The 15,914-nt window shown below is 49.3% G+C and overlaps 9 protein-coding genes across 9 annotated transcripts; 3 read left to right on the forward strand and 6 right to left on the reverse strand.

Annotated features, from left to right (window-relative positions):
- Window positions 1–104: 104 nt before the first annotated feature.
- Window positions 105–1,873, reverse strand: BJ212DRAFT_1031542 (uncharacterized protein). The gene is made up of 5 exons (XM_041328884.1): window positions 1,576–1,873; window positions 1,408–1,530; window positions 1,241–1,354; window positions 1,120–1,191; window positions 105–1,060 (listed from the first exon to the last, which is right to left on the reverse strand). Exons 1-5 carry the CDS (start codon window positions 1,768–1,770, stop codon window positions 263–265), a joined length of 1,302 nt encoding a protein of 433 aa, XP_041195741.1. The 5' UTR covers window positions 1,771–1,873; the 3' UTR covers window positions 105–262.
- A 609-nt stretch (window positions 1,874–2,482) lies between these two features.
- On the reverse strand, window positions 2,483–3,398 carry BJ212DRAFT_1340307 (uncharacterized protein). Its single transcript, XM_041335101.1, has 4 exons — window positions 3,316–3,398; window positions 2,968–3,255; window positions 2,856–2,914; window positions 2,483–2,802 (listed from the first exon to the last, which is right to left on the reverse strand). Exons 1-4 carry the CDS (start codon window positions 3,341–3,343, stop codon window positions 2,617–2,619), a joined length of 561 nt encoding a protein of 186 aa, XP_041195742.1. The 5' UTR covers window positions 3,344–3,398; the 3' UTR covers window positions 2,483–2,616.
- Window positions 3,399–3,460: 62 nt separating this feature from the next.
- Window positions 3,461–5,655, forward strand: BJ212DRAFT_1266785 (uncharacterized protein; the record flags this gene model as incomplete). The annotated part of the gene is made up of 9 exons (XM_041330605.1): window positions 3,461–3,586; window positions 3,635–3,751; window positions 3,799–3,865; window positions 3,917–3,998; window positions 4,047–4,140; window positions 4,191–4,373; window positions 4,426–4,552; window positions 4,610–4,959; window positions 5,014–5,655. The coding sequence occupies 9 exons, from the start codon at window positions 3,461–3,463 to the stop codon at window positions 5,653–5,655; spliced, it is 1,788 nt and encodes a 595-aa protein (XP_041195743.1).
- Window positions 5,656–5,811: 156 nt separating this feature from the next.
- BJ212DRAFT_1031993 (uncharacterized protein) lies at window positions 5,812–8,022 on the reverse strand. The gene is made up of 4 exons (XM_041328887.1): window positions 7,196–8,022; window positions 6,138–7,120; window positions 5,977–6,085; window positions 5,812–5,911 (listed from the first exon to the last, which is right to left on the reverse strand). The coding sequence occupies exons 1-3, from the start codon at window positions 7,685–7,687 to the stop codon at window positions 6,034–6,036; spliced, it is 1,527 nt and encodes a 508-aa protein (XP_041195744.1). The 5' UTR covers window positions 7,688–8,022; the 3' UTR covers window positions 5,812–5,911; window positions 5,977–6,033.
- BJ212DRAFT_1031720 (uncharacterized protein) lies at window positions 7,802–9,175 on the reverse strand. The gene is made up of 4 exons (XM_041328885.1): window positions 8,592–9,175; window positions 8,388–8,540; window positions 8,172–8,329; window positions 7,802–8,113 (listed from the first exon to the last, which is right to left on the reverse strand). Exons 1-4 carry the CDS (start codon window positions 8,998–9,000, stop codon window positions 7,916–7,918), a joined length of 918 nt encoding a protein of 305 aa, XP_041195745.1. The 5' UTR covers window positions 9,001–9,175; the 3' UTR covers window positions 7,802–7,915.
- BJ212DRAFT_1266996 (riboflavin kinase) lies at window positions 9,148–9,912 on the forward strand (the record flags this gene model as incomplete). Its single annotated transcript, XM_041330622.1, has 4 exons — window positions 9,148–9,361; window positions 9,416–9,603; window positions 9,653–9,755; window positions 9,809–9,912. 4 exons carry the CDS (start codon window positions 9,148–9,150, stop codon window positions 9,910–9,912), a joined length of 609 nt encoding a protein of 202 aa, XP_041195746.1.
- On the reverse strand, window positions 9,761–11,029 carry BJ212DRAFT_1031959 (uncharacterized protein). The gene is made up of 2 exons (XM_041328886.1): window positions 10,295–11,029; window positions 9,761–10,130 (listed from the first exon to the last, which is right to left on the reverse strand). Exons 1-2 carry the CDS (start codon window positions 10,928–10,930, stop codon window positions 10,113–10,115), a joined length of 654 nt encoding a protein of 217 aa, XP_041195747.1. The 5' UTR covers window positions 10,931–11,029; the 3' UTR covers window positions 9,761–10,112.
- A 52-nt stretch (window positions 11,030–11,081) lies between these two features.
- On the forward strand, window positions 11,082–11,470 carry BJ212DRAFT_1478584 (ubiquinol-cytochrome C reductase UQCRX/QCR9-like protein; the record flags this gene model as incomplete). Its single annotated transcript, XM_041339729.1, has 4 exons — window positions 11,082–11,087; window positions 11,148–11,187; window positions 11,256–11,350; window positions 11,417–11,470. 4 exons carry the CDS (start codon window positions 11,082–11,084, stop codon window positions 11,468–11,470), a joined length of 195 nt encoding a protein of 64 aa, XP_041195748.1.
- Window positions 11,471–12,229: 759 nt separating this feature from the next.
- On the reverse strand, window positions 12,230–14,672 carry BJ212DRAFT_1478585 (uncharacterized protein; the record flags this gene model as incomplete). The annotated part of the gene is made up of 3 exons (XM_041339730.1): window positions 12,230–13,054; window positions 13,115–14,506; window positions 14,559–14,672. The coding sequence occupies 3 exons, from the start codon at window positions 14,670–14,672 to the stop codon at window positions 12,230–12,232; spliced, it is 2,331 nt and encodes a 776-aa protein (XP_041195749.1).
- Between the last annotated feature and the right edge of the window lie 1,242 nt (window positions 14,673–15,914).

A 15,914-nucleotide genomic window follows, 5' to 3' on the forward strand; every position in this document is an offset into this window, starting at 1 on the left:
CTGCTCCTGCCGCATTGACGGTTCTGATTAAAGATCTGCGATTTGAAGCTGAAAATTCTCGCAAACATTAAAGATATTAGAACAGTGGTTGTTTCGAGTACCTCGCACTGGATACAGTGTGAATTCCCGGAAGTGATTGCTGAAGAGGCGCTAAAGAATATCGGAGAATAAGACAATGGGCAATTAAGACTTTCATGGTCCAACTACCATGTGATTACCTTGATGTATACGTAGAACAGCACAAACCTGAATGAATATGGCTTCAATCGAAGAAAACCTCAGCATCTTCATCCCATCCTAATGTTTCTGTAGCGATTCCAAGCTGTCGGAGCATCGTACCCATGGTGTTCCGTGTTTGCTCATCATCTTCTGAAAGGATCTTGTTGGTATGGCCTTCGTCCAAGGGATTCTCCGTAGCAGTATTGATATCGTTCTCCGGATAGCCTTCGCGTTTGATGCCAGGGGAGTCCCAGCCCCAGTTCGAGTCCCGTGAGCCCATCATGCCTCCGTCCCAACCCATACCATCCCGCTTGTTCGCAGAATCTTTCACCAAATCCCAAAGTTCATATGCGACCTCCCTGCCTGCGTCTGTCCATTTCTTGATAAGCCCGACGAGTATCTTTTCCTCATCGTTCTCTTTCACTTTGACCGCGCGTTTAAGAAGTTGTAATTTGCGTTCTAGAGACTGGACTGTAGGCGTCAGTCGAATCGACGATCCTCTTCCGGACGATGCTGAAGCAGAAGAGCTTAACGGAGATTTGAATTGTGATGCCGCTTTGAGAGTGCGAACTCTGGTCTTAGCTGGTGTAATGGATGGAGCTGCATGGGCATGATGAACTTTCTGAGGTGTGAGTGGCATTTTCGGAGCTGATGGTGGTGCCAGAAGAGTCGACAGAGGGCTCTTGGACTTTAAAAGGTCCTCTGATGGCGTATCTTCGTCCTTGTTCAGGATTAAAGGTGAACGAAACGGAGTGATGAGTTTCTTGAACTGCCGCTGCTGAGACGCCAAGGTGGCGCGCTTTGGAGCTGGTGGCAGATACACTTTACCATCATGGGTTTTCTAAGAGCAAACTCGAGTGAATGACACGCATCGTCGACAAGAGAAACAGTTCTAATTACCATGCGTTTAGCCGACGATATGTCTCCTGGGCTTGGTGGTAGGTCCTTGTCATGCAGACCAAGAGCACCGATCTAAGCATACATTTCAAGCCGTTAAAACCGATGGAGCACTCTGCCCTACCTCTCCTTCCGGATAGGATCGCTTCTGCGGCAATGGTTTAACTTCTTGAATGTTGTAAGCGCTCTTGTTCGTTTTGGGGCTTCCCCTACGAATGGCGAGATCGTAGGGCTCATGCTATAATCCATGTAATTGATCGTAACCGGGCTGCCGAGGAAAACGTAACAAACCATTTCTCGCTGTTGATATGCATCAGTATCATCGTGATGATTATAAGCCTCTTCCAAGGTGTCTGGGTAAACTTCGCCCGGAGAATTGATGAGATCCTGATCGTCTGACTCCATTGTTATGGCCTGGGACTTGTCAGCAGATACATGAAGAAAACACGGCGCATATACCCTGTCTGCAACTTTGTAATGATCTCCAGTTTCGATGAGCGACGACTGAGATGATGCGAACGGAGACGAAGAAAAAATCTGGGGAGGGCTGGAGCTGGGAGGCAAAGAAGACGACCGTGTGTTATCCAGTGGGGGGCTCGACGCCGCTTCCTCATCTACTTCACATGACTGAAGGCGAGGTAATTCAACTGTCATGCCACTAGATTGGACACGAATCTTCTGTAGGTCGTTTGTGTCGATCGATTCAACATGCGGAGTACCTATCCGTGAGATAAAAGGAGAGAGTGGTGCATTGAGGGTCTGCGCATTGTATTAGCTTGCCCCAAATGGCAGCAAAGTGTACAAGCCTACTTCATCTGTTTGAGGTAAATCTCCATCGATGGTAATTCCGGACATTGCCGTTGAACAAGATGTATTTGCCACGGGTTCTGCGACGTGAATGGGAGAAGATCCCAGGTCATTTTAAAGTCGATGCACTCCTCAGTGGCATTGACAGAGATAAATTACCTAAATGACGTTCAGGATCCTTCAGGTCACTGGACTGTAGTAGTGGAGGAGAGAGATTAGGAGGTAGCTGCGATGCAAGTGACTCTTCATCCAACTGTGGATATATGCGCATAAATCAGCACCAACAAGTCAAGCAGAGATAAAATATATACTTGCCTGGTGGTTGTCCGAAGGTGGCTCGTCCTGTGAGCATAATGGGCCGACAAGGACCTGGGGATACACGCATGGTGTCGCGCTAATTTCATCATGTGAGTCCATGGAAGCGAGAGCATCGGTACTAAGTTCTGTCGTTTGTTGTTCAGCAGTTTTATCCATATCTGAGCAATGGAAATATGTAGCTGTAGGACAATGAGTACTGCACTTAGTGAGTGAATGGTGAAGAGAGAATTCAAGGACGCGTCTCATCAAGACCAAGAGAGTAGTCACGTGCTCATGAAGTAGGCAGCTATATTTGGATCGCATCGCAAGCTTGCAGTCACAGAATATCGAGAACAAGTGTCGAGCAATAAAGTCTTCTAACAAATGCAGAGAGGACTACTTTCGCACAGAGCGGACACGTGGGTCGCCCCGTTCTGAGCGTTTTCGTAATTTTTCTTGCCTTTTGCTGATCGTTTCCTTCTCACCGCCCCCTTCTGCAGCCTGAGAGCTTGCGCCACGAGACCAACCGAACATTGGACCAATGAAGTTACTCCACAGCTTGTATCCGGCGTACAATGGGATCTAGTAAGCAAGATCAGTTTATAACCACATGACGAGGTTACACAGGCACTTACTACGAGGTAGAACCACCAGACCCAATCACCGAAGGCGCCACTGCCGATCTGACACGCCCCTAGACATATAGACTATATGTTCAGCCGATCTCTTAGAGTGACGCCGACTCACATGTGACATAGAGTATATCGAAACACCATTCTGTGACTCCCGGTTGATTAAGGTCTTCTCCAGGAGAGATGAGTGCTCCAGTTGTTGGGTCTCGTCTTGTAGTGCCCATCCTTTCGAGATAACGTGAAAGGAATAGAGCAGGTAGATATGTCACAACGTAGAGTGCCAGCGAGCCTTTGGATGGAGGAAGAGAGCTTCGCCGGAATAAAAGACGGAAGACTGCAGAGAGGAGGGTGGGGATGAACACTCCGAGCCTCAGATTTCGGAGAGCCTGTTCATTCTGTAGCGCTAAAAAAAGGTTGTGCGTTCGTTTTCAAAGAGAAAGCTGATTGTATGATAAAATCGTACCAATTCGTTTAGCTGCTCCGTGAGCCATGATGGTAGACGGCCAGCAAGCGTGTTGAACCCAATTTGTGCACGCGTCCCTATAATTTTCAAATTAGCTCCGAGCCACACGTCAACTTCATTTTAGCTGTCAACTTCGCTTACAGTCATGTCGCAGACCAACTGCACAGAGGTAGTGAGAGAGGCCATCCAGGCCAACAAGGACCACCAACACGCCTTGAAAGTATACACCGAAAGACTTGGGGCAGAGCTTCAAATTGTCGACAAACTCCTGGTGTGTCATATTCTGCATATTTACCCTAATTTCAATAATGGCTTCTAGGAAACTGCTGATGCTAATCTGGATGACGAGCCAGACATCGATGTCGGCGGCTCCGTCCTCATTCCAGGTTCTGTTAAGGCATCTGGACTCTTGGCTCCGAGTGAATTGCTTTCAGAGGTGATAATAGTGCCTGTTTGCTCTTCTACTACTGAAGATCCCTCCAGGACTCTCCGTTCTACGAAGAAGCTGCACAACGCAGTCGATATCTAAGCTTGACAGAGGTTCATTCCAGTGCGTTATTCGGACCATTACGCTATTCATCCCCTTAACTCGCGGCTGCAGTGACCAAAAAGGACCTCGAGACTCTGAGAGAAGCTGTGAAGACCGAAAACTACCGTATGCACGCTCTGGATGCTCAACGAAAGTTCGTCTTGCTCTGTGTATGATATGACATTACCAACTTCTCCTTCAGAGGCAATCCTGTGTTTACAAGTTTGAGTGATCAACCATCAAACTATCTCGAGTTGAATAAGGAGGGCCTTGATTGGGATCGCATTGCAGAGAAGGTGCGCTAAAAAAACATACCCACAACTATTTGTTAATACTTGTGCACCAGGTCTCTTCATCATCCATGTATATGCGTACACCAAGAGAGTGTGAGATACGCTGGCTAGGTGATCAGCATCCATGTTTCAATCATAGCCCTTGGACACAGGACGAAGTCACCAAACTCAAAGGGCTCGTCGCAGAATACGGGAATGAGCAAGTGGACTGGGAGGCCGTGGTAGATAAACTCGGGGTATGTCTGCTTTTTTAACCAACAGAAAAGAGTGACGATCTACAAATGACAGACCCATCGAACGCCGCTGGACTGCATGATACACGGCGCAACACGAAAAGTTCATATGTGGACACCAGATTCTGACGAGCGTTTGTTGAAAGCTGTTGCCACTTTCGGTCACGACAACTGGTCTGTAGGTATGTATCTTGCAACATCGCACATTTGTGTCCGCATTCAACAAATTTACTGTACAGTGGCTTGTCGAGTCTCAGAAGATGCTACCCCTAGTCAGTGCCAGAACCGCTATCAACGCACTCTCGACCCCGCTCTGAAGCACAAAGCATGGTCTGATGAAGAGGACTCGCGCCTACGTCTCGCAGTCCAAGCGTACGGTACTTCCTGGGTGAATGTCGCATCCGCCATCCCAGGCCGTCATAATGATCAGTGTCGTGATCGTTGGAACGATATCCTTAGCCCTGCGGTAACCAAAGGGAAGTGGACCGAAGAAGAAGACCAAGATCTTTTGGTCACAGTACAGCAACTGGGGACTTCGAGCTGGAAGGAGGTCAGCAATCGACTGGGCAGTGGGCGCACCGATAGCATGGTAATATTCATCGCTTCAGAAGCCCATGTTTCTTTTTCATTTATCTTGCTTTAGTGTCGAAACAGGTATAATAATCTCCAACGGTCAAAGACCTCGAAGCCAACCAAATCGCAATCTCAAACAGCAACCTTTAGCGTCATTCCTCAACCCTCAATGGACATGGTTGCAGAGTCATCTCGAGCAGCATCTCGAAAGAGAAAAGCATCTACTCCTGCCGATGAGTCCATTGACGTGAATGAATTCGCGCCCATCGAGAAGTCAAGCTCTGTGCCCAGAGTTCCAGGTATACATGTAACCACGAGGACGGCTGATTCGGCTATAATGTTTCTTGATCCGGTCATCAACGTCAACCCTGAAACTCACAAGAAACGCACTCGAGAAGTTCTAGGGATGGCCAAGAGCAAGAGTCATGAGCAGGCGAAAGCGAAAGCGAAGTCAAAGTCAACGAATCCTGATGCTAGCACTACCCCCGAGGGCACTGGCGACCCATCAACGTCTACCAAAAAAGTGGGAAGAAAGAAAAAGGTTTATGTAGAACCTGTATCCGAAGAAATGCCAGCCAAGAAGGCTCCTCGTCCTAGAGCCCGACCTGTTCGCAGAAAAAAGAATGCCGCACCTGGCACCATGGTTTTGGATTTAGGGCCTCCCTCTGTTTCATGTACGTACTCGTGTTATCATGCTGTTTCTAGATCTTGACTCTCTTTAACGCGCCAGCAGGGGATAATAGTGGGACTACTGATCAAGCTGGTTCAAACGCTCTGAATCCTGGAGGACCCGGACTCGTGGTCCAGTGCTGTCATATCAGTGAATTAGGCTTAAGACCACCGTCACCGTCGAATCGAATGGGATAAGTACTCCTGAATGTTGAGGTTTCAAAACGATGTCTTGCTTTTCGTTCGAAAGTGTCGGTGAGCCTGGAATGATAAATTGTCTCGTAATACACACATAGAAGGTATTTCAATCGTGAAATCGTATATTACGGTTTATTACTTAATAGGCGTGCTTGTGTGTCTCGATATCTAGCTCCTGGTCGGCCCACTAATATATTCTACCTACTGGCACCAAGCCTTTCCATCAGTACAAGGGTGGAAACGTTACGAGACTGCTAGCACGATGTCCCTTGTAACTGTAACGAAGGTCAGCACGATGCTCATCAACTTCGTGTTTCAATGGCTGACCCTGGATACTTTGCATCTATGCACTGCCGGCAATCATCCCAGTTTCGTGTACAATCCCTGCACATGGGGGACGCGCAAGTTTTGCATGAATGCGCTGCCTCAGTCCATCTACATCGATGACAGTAGCAGTGACCACAACTGGAGCACCTCGATAAGCGGGGTACGCAGTTATCGCAGATATGGCGACGGCATATCCCGCACTTCCCAGTGAACCGCGGACACGGGAGTTGAAGCTGTTCCGTATCTCCCTCCTCTTCAATGCAGTCATCACACAGCCTTGTCCTACTGCAAACTGTACAGCTCTGGATGTATGCGCACCAGTCCTGGCAATACACGACTTTGCAGCTTGGGCAGTTGATGAACGGCGTCCCGGATGGGTCGGCTGAGCAGAGTCCACACAGCCATGTTCGTGAACATGCGCATGTACGCCCTCCTGGTTCGCAGTCTGAGCAGACCATATCTCGAAAACGATTGCGATTACGGGACCAGCAGTAAAGGTTACCACAGCGGCACCACGCTGAAGCGAGACCCTGGCGGACGCAGTCCCGACAAGGAGCGATTCTTGGAGGGTGCTCGTGGCTGATGGGCTGGTGGTCGTCCTCCGTATCTGGGTCTTTGATAGGATCGATGATTTCAAATGCTGTGTGGTTAGGTCTAGGGGTAGGGGTCCACTCAGTACCGCCTTCAGGCCGTCCAACACACCAACTCAGTGACTCCATGCAATACCACTGAGAACATATTGGACACCGGCCAGTTTGAGGTGTTGCGCAGGGAACGCAGAAGAATTCTCGGTCGTGGTAAGAGCAGCCCACGACGGAGACGATGGAAGATGCCTTGCAGCTCGAGTTCTCGCACGCGTGTACACCGCATGCACGGCATCGGATAAGGTCGTGGGAGCACAGTGGGCAGGTAGTAGTGGGGGCATCATGTTCCAGCACCTCTGGATCTACAAGTTCCAACTCCACAAGACGGTGCAAGAAAACCTAAAGAATATGATATTACCACGGAGACTGCAAGATTCTGGGATCACCAGAGAATATTGCGAGCACCGCACTTACGATTGCGTTCTTTCTGCGACGTTCATGTTCTTGCTTCCTCTTTATCTCTTGCTCCTGCCTTCGTGATTCTTCATCCTTCTTCCATTCATTCACTTGTTCGGTTATGAAAATCTTCAATTCGTTCTGCACGCCTTCGTCTGCGGGTAAAGGAAAGTCCGGGATGCCCTCGGAGCCCTGGGTGACATCCCTTACCACCATGTTATTCAGATCAATTGAGAAGCATATGGTCTTCTGGCGTGACAAGGGATCGAGCCTGGAAAGATGAAGACCGGAATGTTCCAGGACACTGGTGGTGGCATTTAAAATGGCAAGGAAGGACGAGTGCGAGGGTAACATCTCATCCGGGGTGACTACACCGTCTACGCTATCGCGTCTGGCGAGAGCTCTTGCAATCTCCACGATCTTGGGATAGATCGGATGGTCAGCTCCGACATGGCGGAACTGCATAGTGTTTAGTTTATGAATTGTGATGTTAATGACCGGAGGTGGCATGTTGGTGGTCGGAACGATGGAAACAGTAGACTGATCATTCACAGTTCGGACACTGGCTGCTAATACTAGTACTAGGCTTCATGCGTCATGGGGAAACCTTGACTTAACGTCATGGAGTAACATCAAAACAATCAAGGACAAGGACCAGGCCCGCCCAGCTACATTATTTGATTGGTACATAAAACAGAACTATACGCCCACGAGGCCTAAATATGCGAAATCAAACTGTTAAGCCGAAACTTTCCACCGCTTCCGTGGGTACGTGGAGGCTTCCCAGTTGACGATGTGACCCAGCAATTCGCCATCTTCTTGCCCAAGATTATCTTCTGTTGCTGTGAGCAGATTCTTCAATGACTCCTGAACCAGCCCTGCAGTCTTGAGTTTCCTTTCGAGTGAGGGAAGCGCGGCTTTTTTAGGGGGAGAGGCCTTTGAGGAGCAAGGTCAGTCAATACACCGGAAGACACGATAACGATGATGGACTCACTGGTGTTCTAAGATACGTATGCTTCGGTGGCAATGCGGGGAAATGGGTTGGAAGCTGGCGTAGAGTCCCTGGCACGACGGGGGGCATATTCTCGTCATCTGAAGGAAGGAGTTCGGGCGACTGCGACCGTGGAGGTGGCATTTCAAAAATTGGTTCAGCTGGTTCAACTTAATCTACGGTCAAACATTTAAGTTAGCATGGTTCGACATTACATACCAGAGGCTTTTGTAAATTCTGCAGCGATTGTGCGTAGATCCTTTGTTTTCAAATCTCGCTCTTCACATGCCACTAGTATGTCCTTTGCTATTGGTATTGCACGATTGGCAAGATTAGCGTACTGGTGGGCGCGTTCATATAGATTCTGAATGACTGCTCTCTGAGATGTGAGCTCAATAACTAACAGAGTGATGGGCCGCGTACAGGCTACGACTTCTTTCTCTAGTCTCTTCAACGCGAGGGGTTCGATTGAATCATATTCCGAGATCTGTAGCTGGGCAAGGATGAGTCGTTGCACTTCTTTGGAAGCTATTTCTGGAGAGATATCCGGTATAATCTCAGCGATTGCCACGCTTGGTTGGCGTGGATGCTGGACATGAAATTGATAAGTCGAGGCTGCTGCCAGTGCTGGCGGCGGGGGCGGCGGGAATCGATGTGGATAATGTGCTACCGCTGGCTGAAGCAGCTGGGGCGGTCCTGAACCAGTTGTATATACGATAGGATAAGGCTGTTGATAGGTTCCATAGCTTTGCTGATATGGAACGAAATTTGACATGGGAGTAGTGCGTTGGAAAGCCAGATTGGTCATGCTCACCTCGTTAGTAACCATCATTTCCCGGGCTAGCTGCAACCTGACGCATCACGATCTTTGTCTTATATTATATGCCGTGTGGCAGCGATATAGATACCTGAGCACTGCGCTTGTGCAAGCTCTCTTCACATGTTCGCCTTACTAAGTTTTCTATTTAGTTTTTTCAGGATGGGCGATGCAGCCGGAGAAATCATAGCTTCTCCGAGCGTGCCAGACTCCAGCAAGGATTCCGTGGGGCCTAATGTCCCAGACGAATATTTCCGCACGAGTAGGCCAGATATCGTTGGCCCCGACGTTCCAGACGCCCCGTTTCCAATTAAACTGTCTGGTCCCGTGCAGCATGGATTCGGCAGAGGGAGCAAAGACCTCGGATGTCCAACTGGTATGTTTCCAAACTGGATCTTGATCGAGCTGAATTGACGGGTGTGAACTATAGCGAATCTTCCAGACGATTCCCTCCCACCCATGATCGATGCTGCAAAGACAGGAGTCTACTACGGCTATGCTCAGGTTACCCCTTCTCAGGGAACATCGTCATCCTTATCTGACCAAGACGTATGCGTCTTGCCCATGGTCATGAGCTTTGGGTGGAATCCTTTTTACAAGAACGAGCGCATGACTGCGGTAAATCTTCTTTCGCCATCCTTGAACTATCCTGAATCCCATCGCCCAGGAAATTCACATAATGCACGAGTTTAAGACTGATTTTTATGGGTATGATATGAAGGCTTTGGTATTGGGATATATCCGTCCGGAACTGCACTACATTTCACGAGGTGCGGCCGTCCCTGAACCGCTTTCACCCATACTAACGACTTTCTACTCACAGAAGCACTTATAGAGGACATAGAATTTGACAAGAAGGTCGCACTCAAGTCAATGGCGAGGCCAGAGTACGAGAAGTACATGTCAGACCCCTTCTTCACGGTCTAGGCGCGCAATCAAGTCAGCAGACCCTTGCGCTTCGAATGGGATGATTGTGCTATGACCATAACACATCACTAGCGAAGCACAGGGTATTTAGAGTGTTACATAGTAAATGTTTGAACTACGATTGTAACACAAAACTCTTGCCAGTGGGCGCTGATATACGCGTTGCACTGGAGAGCGAGAATCAATGATATTGCCATTGACTAGATACCGTGGAGATCCTTGTCGACACTCCCTGCTTGTAATGAAGAAAGACCAGTGGATTGCGGATGAGCAGACTTGTAAAATTCTGCTTGGGAGTGCGTGCTCTGAATGGCTATAATTAATTCAGCGGATGCATCACAATACGAACCGGAAACAACGCACAATACTATAGTCGTCTTGCCTTCTTTGCCCTCGTCCCTCCAATCTTTATAGGTGTCCTGTCCTCAACCATCACCACCGACGATCGAATATTGTCCCCCTCAGAAGTCACGAACGCCTTCTGGACCGCTTCCCTCCCCCACCCGAACCCTTTAAACTTCAGCGCAAGCGTGACAGGTGACACACCACCATCCTTGAAGTTTGGTCGAGTTATTTCCTCCTCAACGCGCTTGAAAGCGCGGACAGCGCACTGATACCCTGCTTCATAGCTGCTTTTATTCGCTCCCTTGAAACCACACGAACCACTTGTCCACCATCCATTCTTGACAAGCTTGCCGGACGGATAGGTAAAGACGACGCGGCAATTGTTATGTGTAGTGTAAACGTGGAGGTGGTAAGGCTTTGTACGCTCCGCGACGTCCTTCTTCGGTTCCCTCTGCATTGTTGCAGTCAAAGGGTTGTAGTATGTATTTGGGCCCATTGGAGGCTTGTCTAGTGGAGGAGCAGGCGAGTCTTCACCTCCCCACATGTCATCGGCGAGGCTGGTCCCGAAGGAGGCAGGTCTTGAGATAACTGCATTTTCGTGCAGGCGAGCACGATGCAGAGATTGACGTGCAGCGTTGAGTACTGATGGTCGTAGTTGAGCGAGTGAGGCCATCGCCAGGACTCTGATGCTTGAGTTGAGCGAACGTAGAAATTAGCAAGACTTAGACGCGCCTGAGGACCGTGAGAAAGCAAAGTTCTGTCACATTTTCGGATTGCACCGGGTCGGGAACCTTCTCCATCCAACTCGCTGCTCACAAAAAACCATGGCTGTAAGTCGAACAAATAGTCGATAGTCGATGACATGACGCTAACTGTGACTCTGTTCGTAGCTCGCCAACGCGTTCTATAATACTGTCGTGAAGCGCAACAGTACGTGACCCGGTCTCCTACAGCGCTCATTGTCATGCATAGTTTGATTAACCAAATCAAACTTCTAGGCGTCTTCGTAACTTCCATTTTCGCTGGAGCCTTTGCGTTCAACGTTGGTTTTGACATCGCTGTGACCAGTTTCTGGGACCGTTGGAACCAGGGAGTGAGTAACCGACACACCTAACGCCGCCCGATGACTGACTATGCTGTCTTTACCCGCATGGTTTAGAAACAATGGAAGGACATTCGTTCGAAATATATCCAGGAGGAATCAGACTCATAATTTCATCCCAGTTGGCCAGCGACCTACTTGCATAATGATTATATTCTTCAATTAGACTTCTTCCCGGAATTAAGTTGTCGGTGTGTACCAGAACGTGGAGAACTATGTTACCTCAGGTGATATCATCGTGACAATTTGGTGTTATTGATGTGCTAAAGTATTAGCGCTGCGTATGTACTTCCATTTGTCCATGCAGGCGGCACTCTGGCGGCTTGCCACCGTCTGCTAATTAGACGTTGGGTATCCTTCCCGAGCTTCACTTGTGGGAGTACGCTGAATCGAAAAGTGCATCATCCTGGAGTTATATCATCATGAAAATTCAGTGCTGTTGATACACTTAGCGCCGCATATATGTTCTATCCATCCACCAACAAATACGGGCGAGCAGCTGGCACCTGCCTAACTTATTGCGGTCAGGAAACTAAGGTGATTACAGAGTCCATTGGCGAACACGATAACGTAGGGTTCGATATGTACGTGTATGTTGAATATGCGAGTATATACCTCGGAACACGGCGCTACATAAATGCAAATGAGGGTGAGGTACAGTCTGGTACAGTGCTAGAATACGACGCTGAATTGTAAAGTGCAAATGAGCATTGGTCTACCGATGATGATGATAATGATGATGGAAGACAGACAGAAGGCAGTTGAATAGAAATACGGACGCCCAGGAATATAAAAAGAAAACCCACATACAACGCGATAGGTACCGCATTGGCTAAGGAGAAAAGGTGTCACTGGGGAAGATAGTAAGTATCAGGTGGAGAGCATGCCGGGATCTTCATCATCTAAGCGGCTGAAGATTTCATCAAAAATCTCTTTGCCATCACCGGACAGAGGAGGAAGCTCGTTGGTGTCAGCAGACGGATCATCCCGCGAAGCTTTGATCCTGCAAACACGTTCTTCATTCCAGATGTTCTCGAGGGCCTCCGTAAGGCTCTTCAACCCGAACAGGAACCCGCGATCAGGCTCTTCGGGGAAGTGGGGGGGAAACCGAGCATATATCAGCCCCGTTTCCACATCCACTTCAGCTTGATAACCCTTAGAGCTTGACACCTGATGGATGATATCGCGACCTGCGGGCGCAGGATAAGGAAGCCAATCGCGCCCAGTAGTTGTATGCGCGAAATCGACGATACGGACATTAACTTCGCCGCGCTTTCGCTTCCCGCTGGAACGCTTGCCAACTGGACCAACGAGCAGGTCTTCGCTATGAGTACGGCGCAATAAAGGCCGCTCGTCACTGGCGCTGGACCGCGTACTGGACCGCTCCAACGACTCTCCACGCTTACTACGGGATGAAGGGTGCTCTAGAGCGCACGTTCGGAACGCTTCTTGTGCCTCACGATCTCCGTCATAGATAAGGAGGAGACTGCAGCCGTAGAACCTGAAGCCCTTCAGACGATTGATGATCCGAGCTAGAGTATAAAGCTTCTGGAGAAGAATAGGAATCTGCCAGACGAGGAGACGTTCCCCATCTTGCAGGAAAGACGCCAACACCGACTCAAATTCTTCAGCTTTTACGTCTCGACCCCTGTACTTATCTTGGGTCACGTATGCTTGCGTGGCGTTGTTCCACACCTTAAATGTAAACCAATTTAGTCAACTCCAGATTTCTCACCCATCTATATATATACTCACCTGCATACCACAAACCCGGACGCCTAGGGGTCTGCTCGTCGTACAGTCACACTTCTTCCGTTGACTCTTCTTTTTGGCGAGCGTCGCGTCCATGCCATACTGTCGTGTCCCCATCTTCAAGTCAAGGACACACGAACGCTTCAACCGACCGGTCAAATCTTCCATGCAAATGAAATGGTTTTGACGCGTGATCGAGTCGTCAAAGTTGAATGTGGATGGAGGTTTACTTGAAACAGGTGTTACAGGAGTAGAAAATCCGAGAGATCGTGACCGACTCCGATGTCTTGTGGGGGAGGGAGGGAGGTCAGGTTGGTTGTGATCTTCAAGCGTAACAGAATCCCCGTCGCTAGTACTTTCTTGTGCATACATCGAGTCCATAGCAGACTCACTCTGGACACGCGGAAGAACGGAGGGAAACAGGTGACTTCCTTCCTCTCCTTTCGGCCTCTCTGCTGGTCCCACAGGGTGCCTCCGACGATGTGAGCGAGTGCGTCGGGCAGAGGAAATCGGACGACCCTCATGATCAGCCATCTCACCCTCATCTTCTGTCTTCGTGGACCACTTAGCGCGATTCCGACGCTGGAATCTGCGGAGAATGGTGTTAAAAACGTGATCCTTGAGCTTTGTGTTGACCATCGTTAACCCTGTTCCCCCAAACCAACTAGGGGTTCCTTGTTGCTGCCCGATCCCCGACTCGGAAAGGAAAGGTCGTAAGGACTGCGGGTGAATTCCCTCCGGCACTAACGTACGATGAGCTGAATGGGGGTCCGCAAATGGCGAGGACGGAAGGACGCCTGAAGAGCATTCAGGCGAGTTGGAAGGTGGAGGCGGCTCCCCCTGAAGGGGCATGGTAGCCTGACGCAGGAGAGGGTTGCACTGCACTAATGAAGGCTCTGGCCGCGTAAGGTCAGGTGTTGACGCAATCACACCGCGCATGGACGTGAGATGTCTGGGAGTATCAGGAAATTTACGGTAAGATGGCGGGTAAGAGAACGAGATGGGACGATCGTGTTTCGGCCCGTCAAGATGGAGAACCCATTCAGGAATAATGTGGCGATTGCGGTCAAGCACCACTTCGGGCATTTCATCGGATGTTTCATGACTTGATACATCATCGTCTTCCAGAAACTGAGCGGGGTGCAATGTTGACCCCTGAGTGGGACGAGAAGGGTAGGAATTAGATGTGTGAAAGTCAGGAGATGATGGGTGGGCGGGATGGGGATGGGGAGCATGTGTGTCTGGTACACTCAAGTTGGTGGCTGGTAATGAGCCTTTGGATACGCGTCGGTAAGTGACAAGCATCACACCAAGATAACGTGGAATGAATCCAAGTAATGGGGGTGCTTCTCGCTCAACAGCTTCATAAAACTGATTTTCTCTTGAAACCAGAGGCTGTGTAAGATGCCATAAGAAACGGATCGCGACAGAACATCGCCAGACATACCTTGCACACAGCACGCTTGGTAAATCTATATATCGCACTGTGGCCGCCAACTTGGTTTCGGAAAGGACGTAGAGGGATGTGTGGAAGACTCTCGTCTGATGTACCGAATGTCATATTCAGTGGCAATCGTTCCGGCCTTCCAGACGATTGTAGCAGATTGTGCCCAACTAGAGGTCAGGTTTGAACTTTTGGAATGAAGACGAGCACTTGTCGACAAGTACTTGTAGATATTAATCCCTATGCTCTGGGACAAAGATTTGTTTGTGAGTTGTGGTCCGGTGTGACCTGCACGGAAGGTTATTCGTGTTTTTGAAGAATGATGAATGACGGACGAGACACGTGCTTCAGAATGATGACTAAGCCACAAAGTCCAAGCACCTTCAAGCGGTGTACCTGCCTCCCCAAGTTAATTCAGCATGAAATGCGGAGAATTCAACGAGTGACAAGCATCTTACCTTGTAGGAATGAAAGAACCTCAATCCAAACGTCAGAGCCGACTTTTCTACCCAGCGCAATCATATGCGGTGCCACGGGTCCTATCGCACGTTCGCTGGCAAACATGCTCAGGCTACGACAAAACCGAAAAAACCACCTGATCCTTGGCAAATGAAATCATGGTCGGGATAAAACCGAGTAAGCTTCGTCTTCGCCGCAGTCATCCCACCTTACTTTCCATCAAGGGCGAATGAGGGCATGCACGGTCTTGCACTGCTTGGAAGCATGTATACTACGCCCGTAGGCGCCCGTGTTTAGCCGCACCTTCTCAACAGCCTGGAACGTGGCCCCCGTTTTCCCATCGTTGCCCACACATGTTTTCCGCTCTTCAATGGTTAGTACGTGTAATCAAGATGTAGACCGATATGGAACTGCTAGCGCCTTGGACACAACTTCCCCCGTGGGGACCGATGACAGATGAGTGAGTGCGATATCAATAAACTTAACATTTTACAAATTGAACAGGTCCAACAGGAGAATTCCGAATGCCTGTTTTCAGCCAAACCCAACTATGGATCGTCACCAACTTCTGAGTTTGGCCACTCGCACTGATTCCTATCAGTGTGTTCCTTCGGCGAGTTTGAATGAATTCATTGACTTATCCGGTTCGAGGGACTATCGACGTCCTATTACCACCCATTTCATCCCCACTGGCCTGAGAGTCGAGTCAGCAAATCTGGTGGTTCCGTGCAGGTAAGTTCCGCGGTGCCTTCTCCACTGGGGCCCCGGGGCGACACGGCGGATAGTTCGTTCATGTCCGACTCCATCGACGTCCTCTGCCTTCCACTTGATTGTTGTGAGTGCGAGAAAATTTGTATTCCGCCGCTTTTATTCATAGCTGTGAACAGCTATGATCACTCA

This window comes from Suillus subaureus (assembly GCF_016647635.1).
Source record: "Suillus subaureus strain MN1 chromosome Unknown BJ212scaffold_8, whole genome shotgun sequence".
Lineage (NCBI taxonomy): Eukaryota > Fungi > Basidiomycota > Agaricomycetes > Boletales > Suillaceae > Suillus > Suillus subaureus.

Bases quoted from the DNA above. Each gene is read 5' to 3' on its own strand.
- BJ212DRAFT_1031542 (XM_041328884.1), bottom strand. From the start codon at position 1,770: ATGACAGTTGAATTACCTCGCCTTCAGTCATGTGAAGTAGATGAGGAA. The intron at 1,531-1,575 runs GTATATGCGCCG...GACAAGTCCCAG, and splicing joins ATTACAAAGTTGCAGACAGG to GCCATAACAATGGAGTCAGA. The intron at 1,192-1,240 runs GTAGGGCAGAGT...ATGTATGCTTAG, and splicing joins GATCCTATCCGGAAGGAGAG to ATCGGTGCTCTTGGTCTGCA.
- BJ212DRAFT_1340307 (XM_041335101.1), bottom strand. From the start codon at position 3,343: ATGGCTCACGGAGCAGCTAAACGAATTG. The intron at 3,256-3,315 runs GTACGATTTTAT...ACCTTTTTTTAG, and splicing joins CGGAGCAGCTAAACGAATTG to CGCTACAGAATGAACAGGCT. The intron at 2,803-2,855 runs GTAAGTGCCTGT...CTTGCTTACTAG, and splicing joins TCTGGTGGTTCTACCTCGTA to ATCCCATTGTACGCCGGATA.
- BJ212DRAFT_1031993 (XM_041328887.1), bottom strand. From the start codon at position 7,687: ATGCCACCTCCGGTCATTAACATCACAATTCATAAACTAAACACTATG. The intron at 7,121-7,195 runs GTAAGTGCGGTG...CATATTCTTTAG, and splicing joins GTCGCAGAAAGAACGCAATC to GTTTTCTTGCACCGTCTTGT. The intron at 6,086-6,137 runs GTCAGCCATTGA...CCTTCGTTACAG, and splicing joins ATAGATGCAAAGTATCCAGG to TTACAAGGGACATCGTGCTA.
- BJ212DRAFT_1031720 (XM_041328885.1), bottom strand. From the start codon at position 9,000: ATGATGGTTACTAACGAGGTGAGCATGACCAATCTGGCTTTCCAACGC. The intron at 8,330-8,387 runs GTATGTAATGTC...AAGTTGAACCAG, and splicing joins AGAATTTACAAAAGCCTCTG to CTGAACCAATTTTTGAAATG. The intron at 8,114-8,171 runs GTGAGTCCATCA...TGCTCCTCAAAG, and splicing joins ATACGTATCTTAGAACACCA to GCCTCTCCCCCTAAAAAAGC.
- BJ212DRAFT_1031959 (XM_041328886.1), bottom strand. From the start codon at position 10,930: ATGGCCTCACTCGCTCAACTACGACCATCAGTACTCAACGCTGCACGT.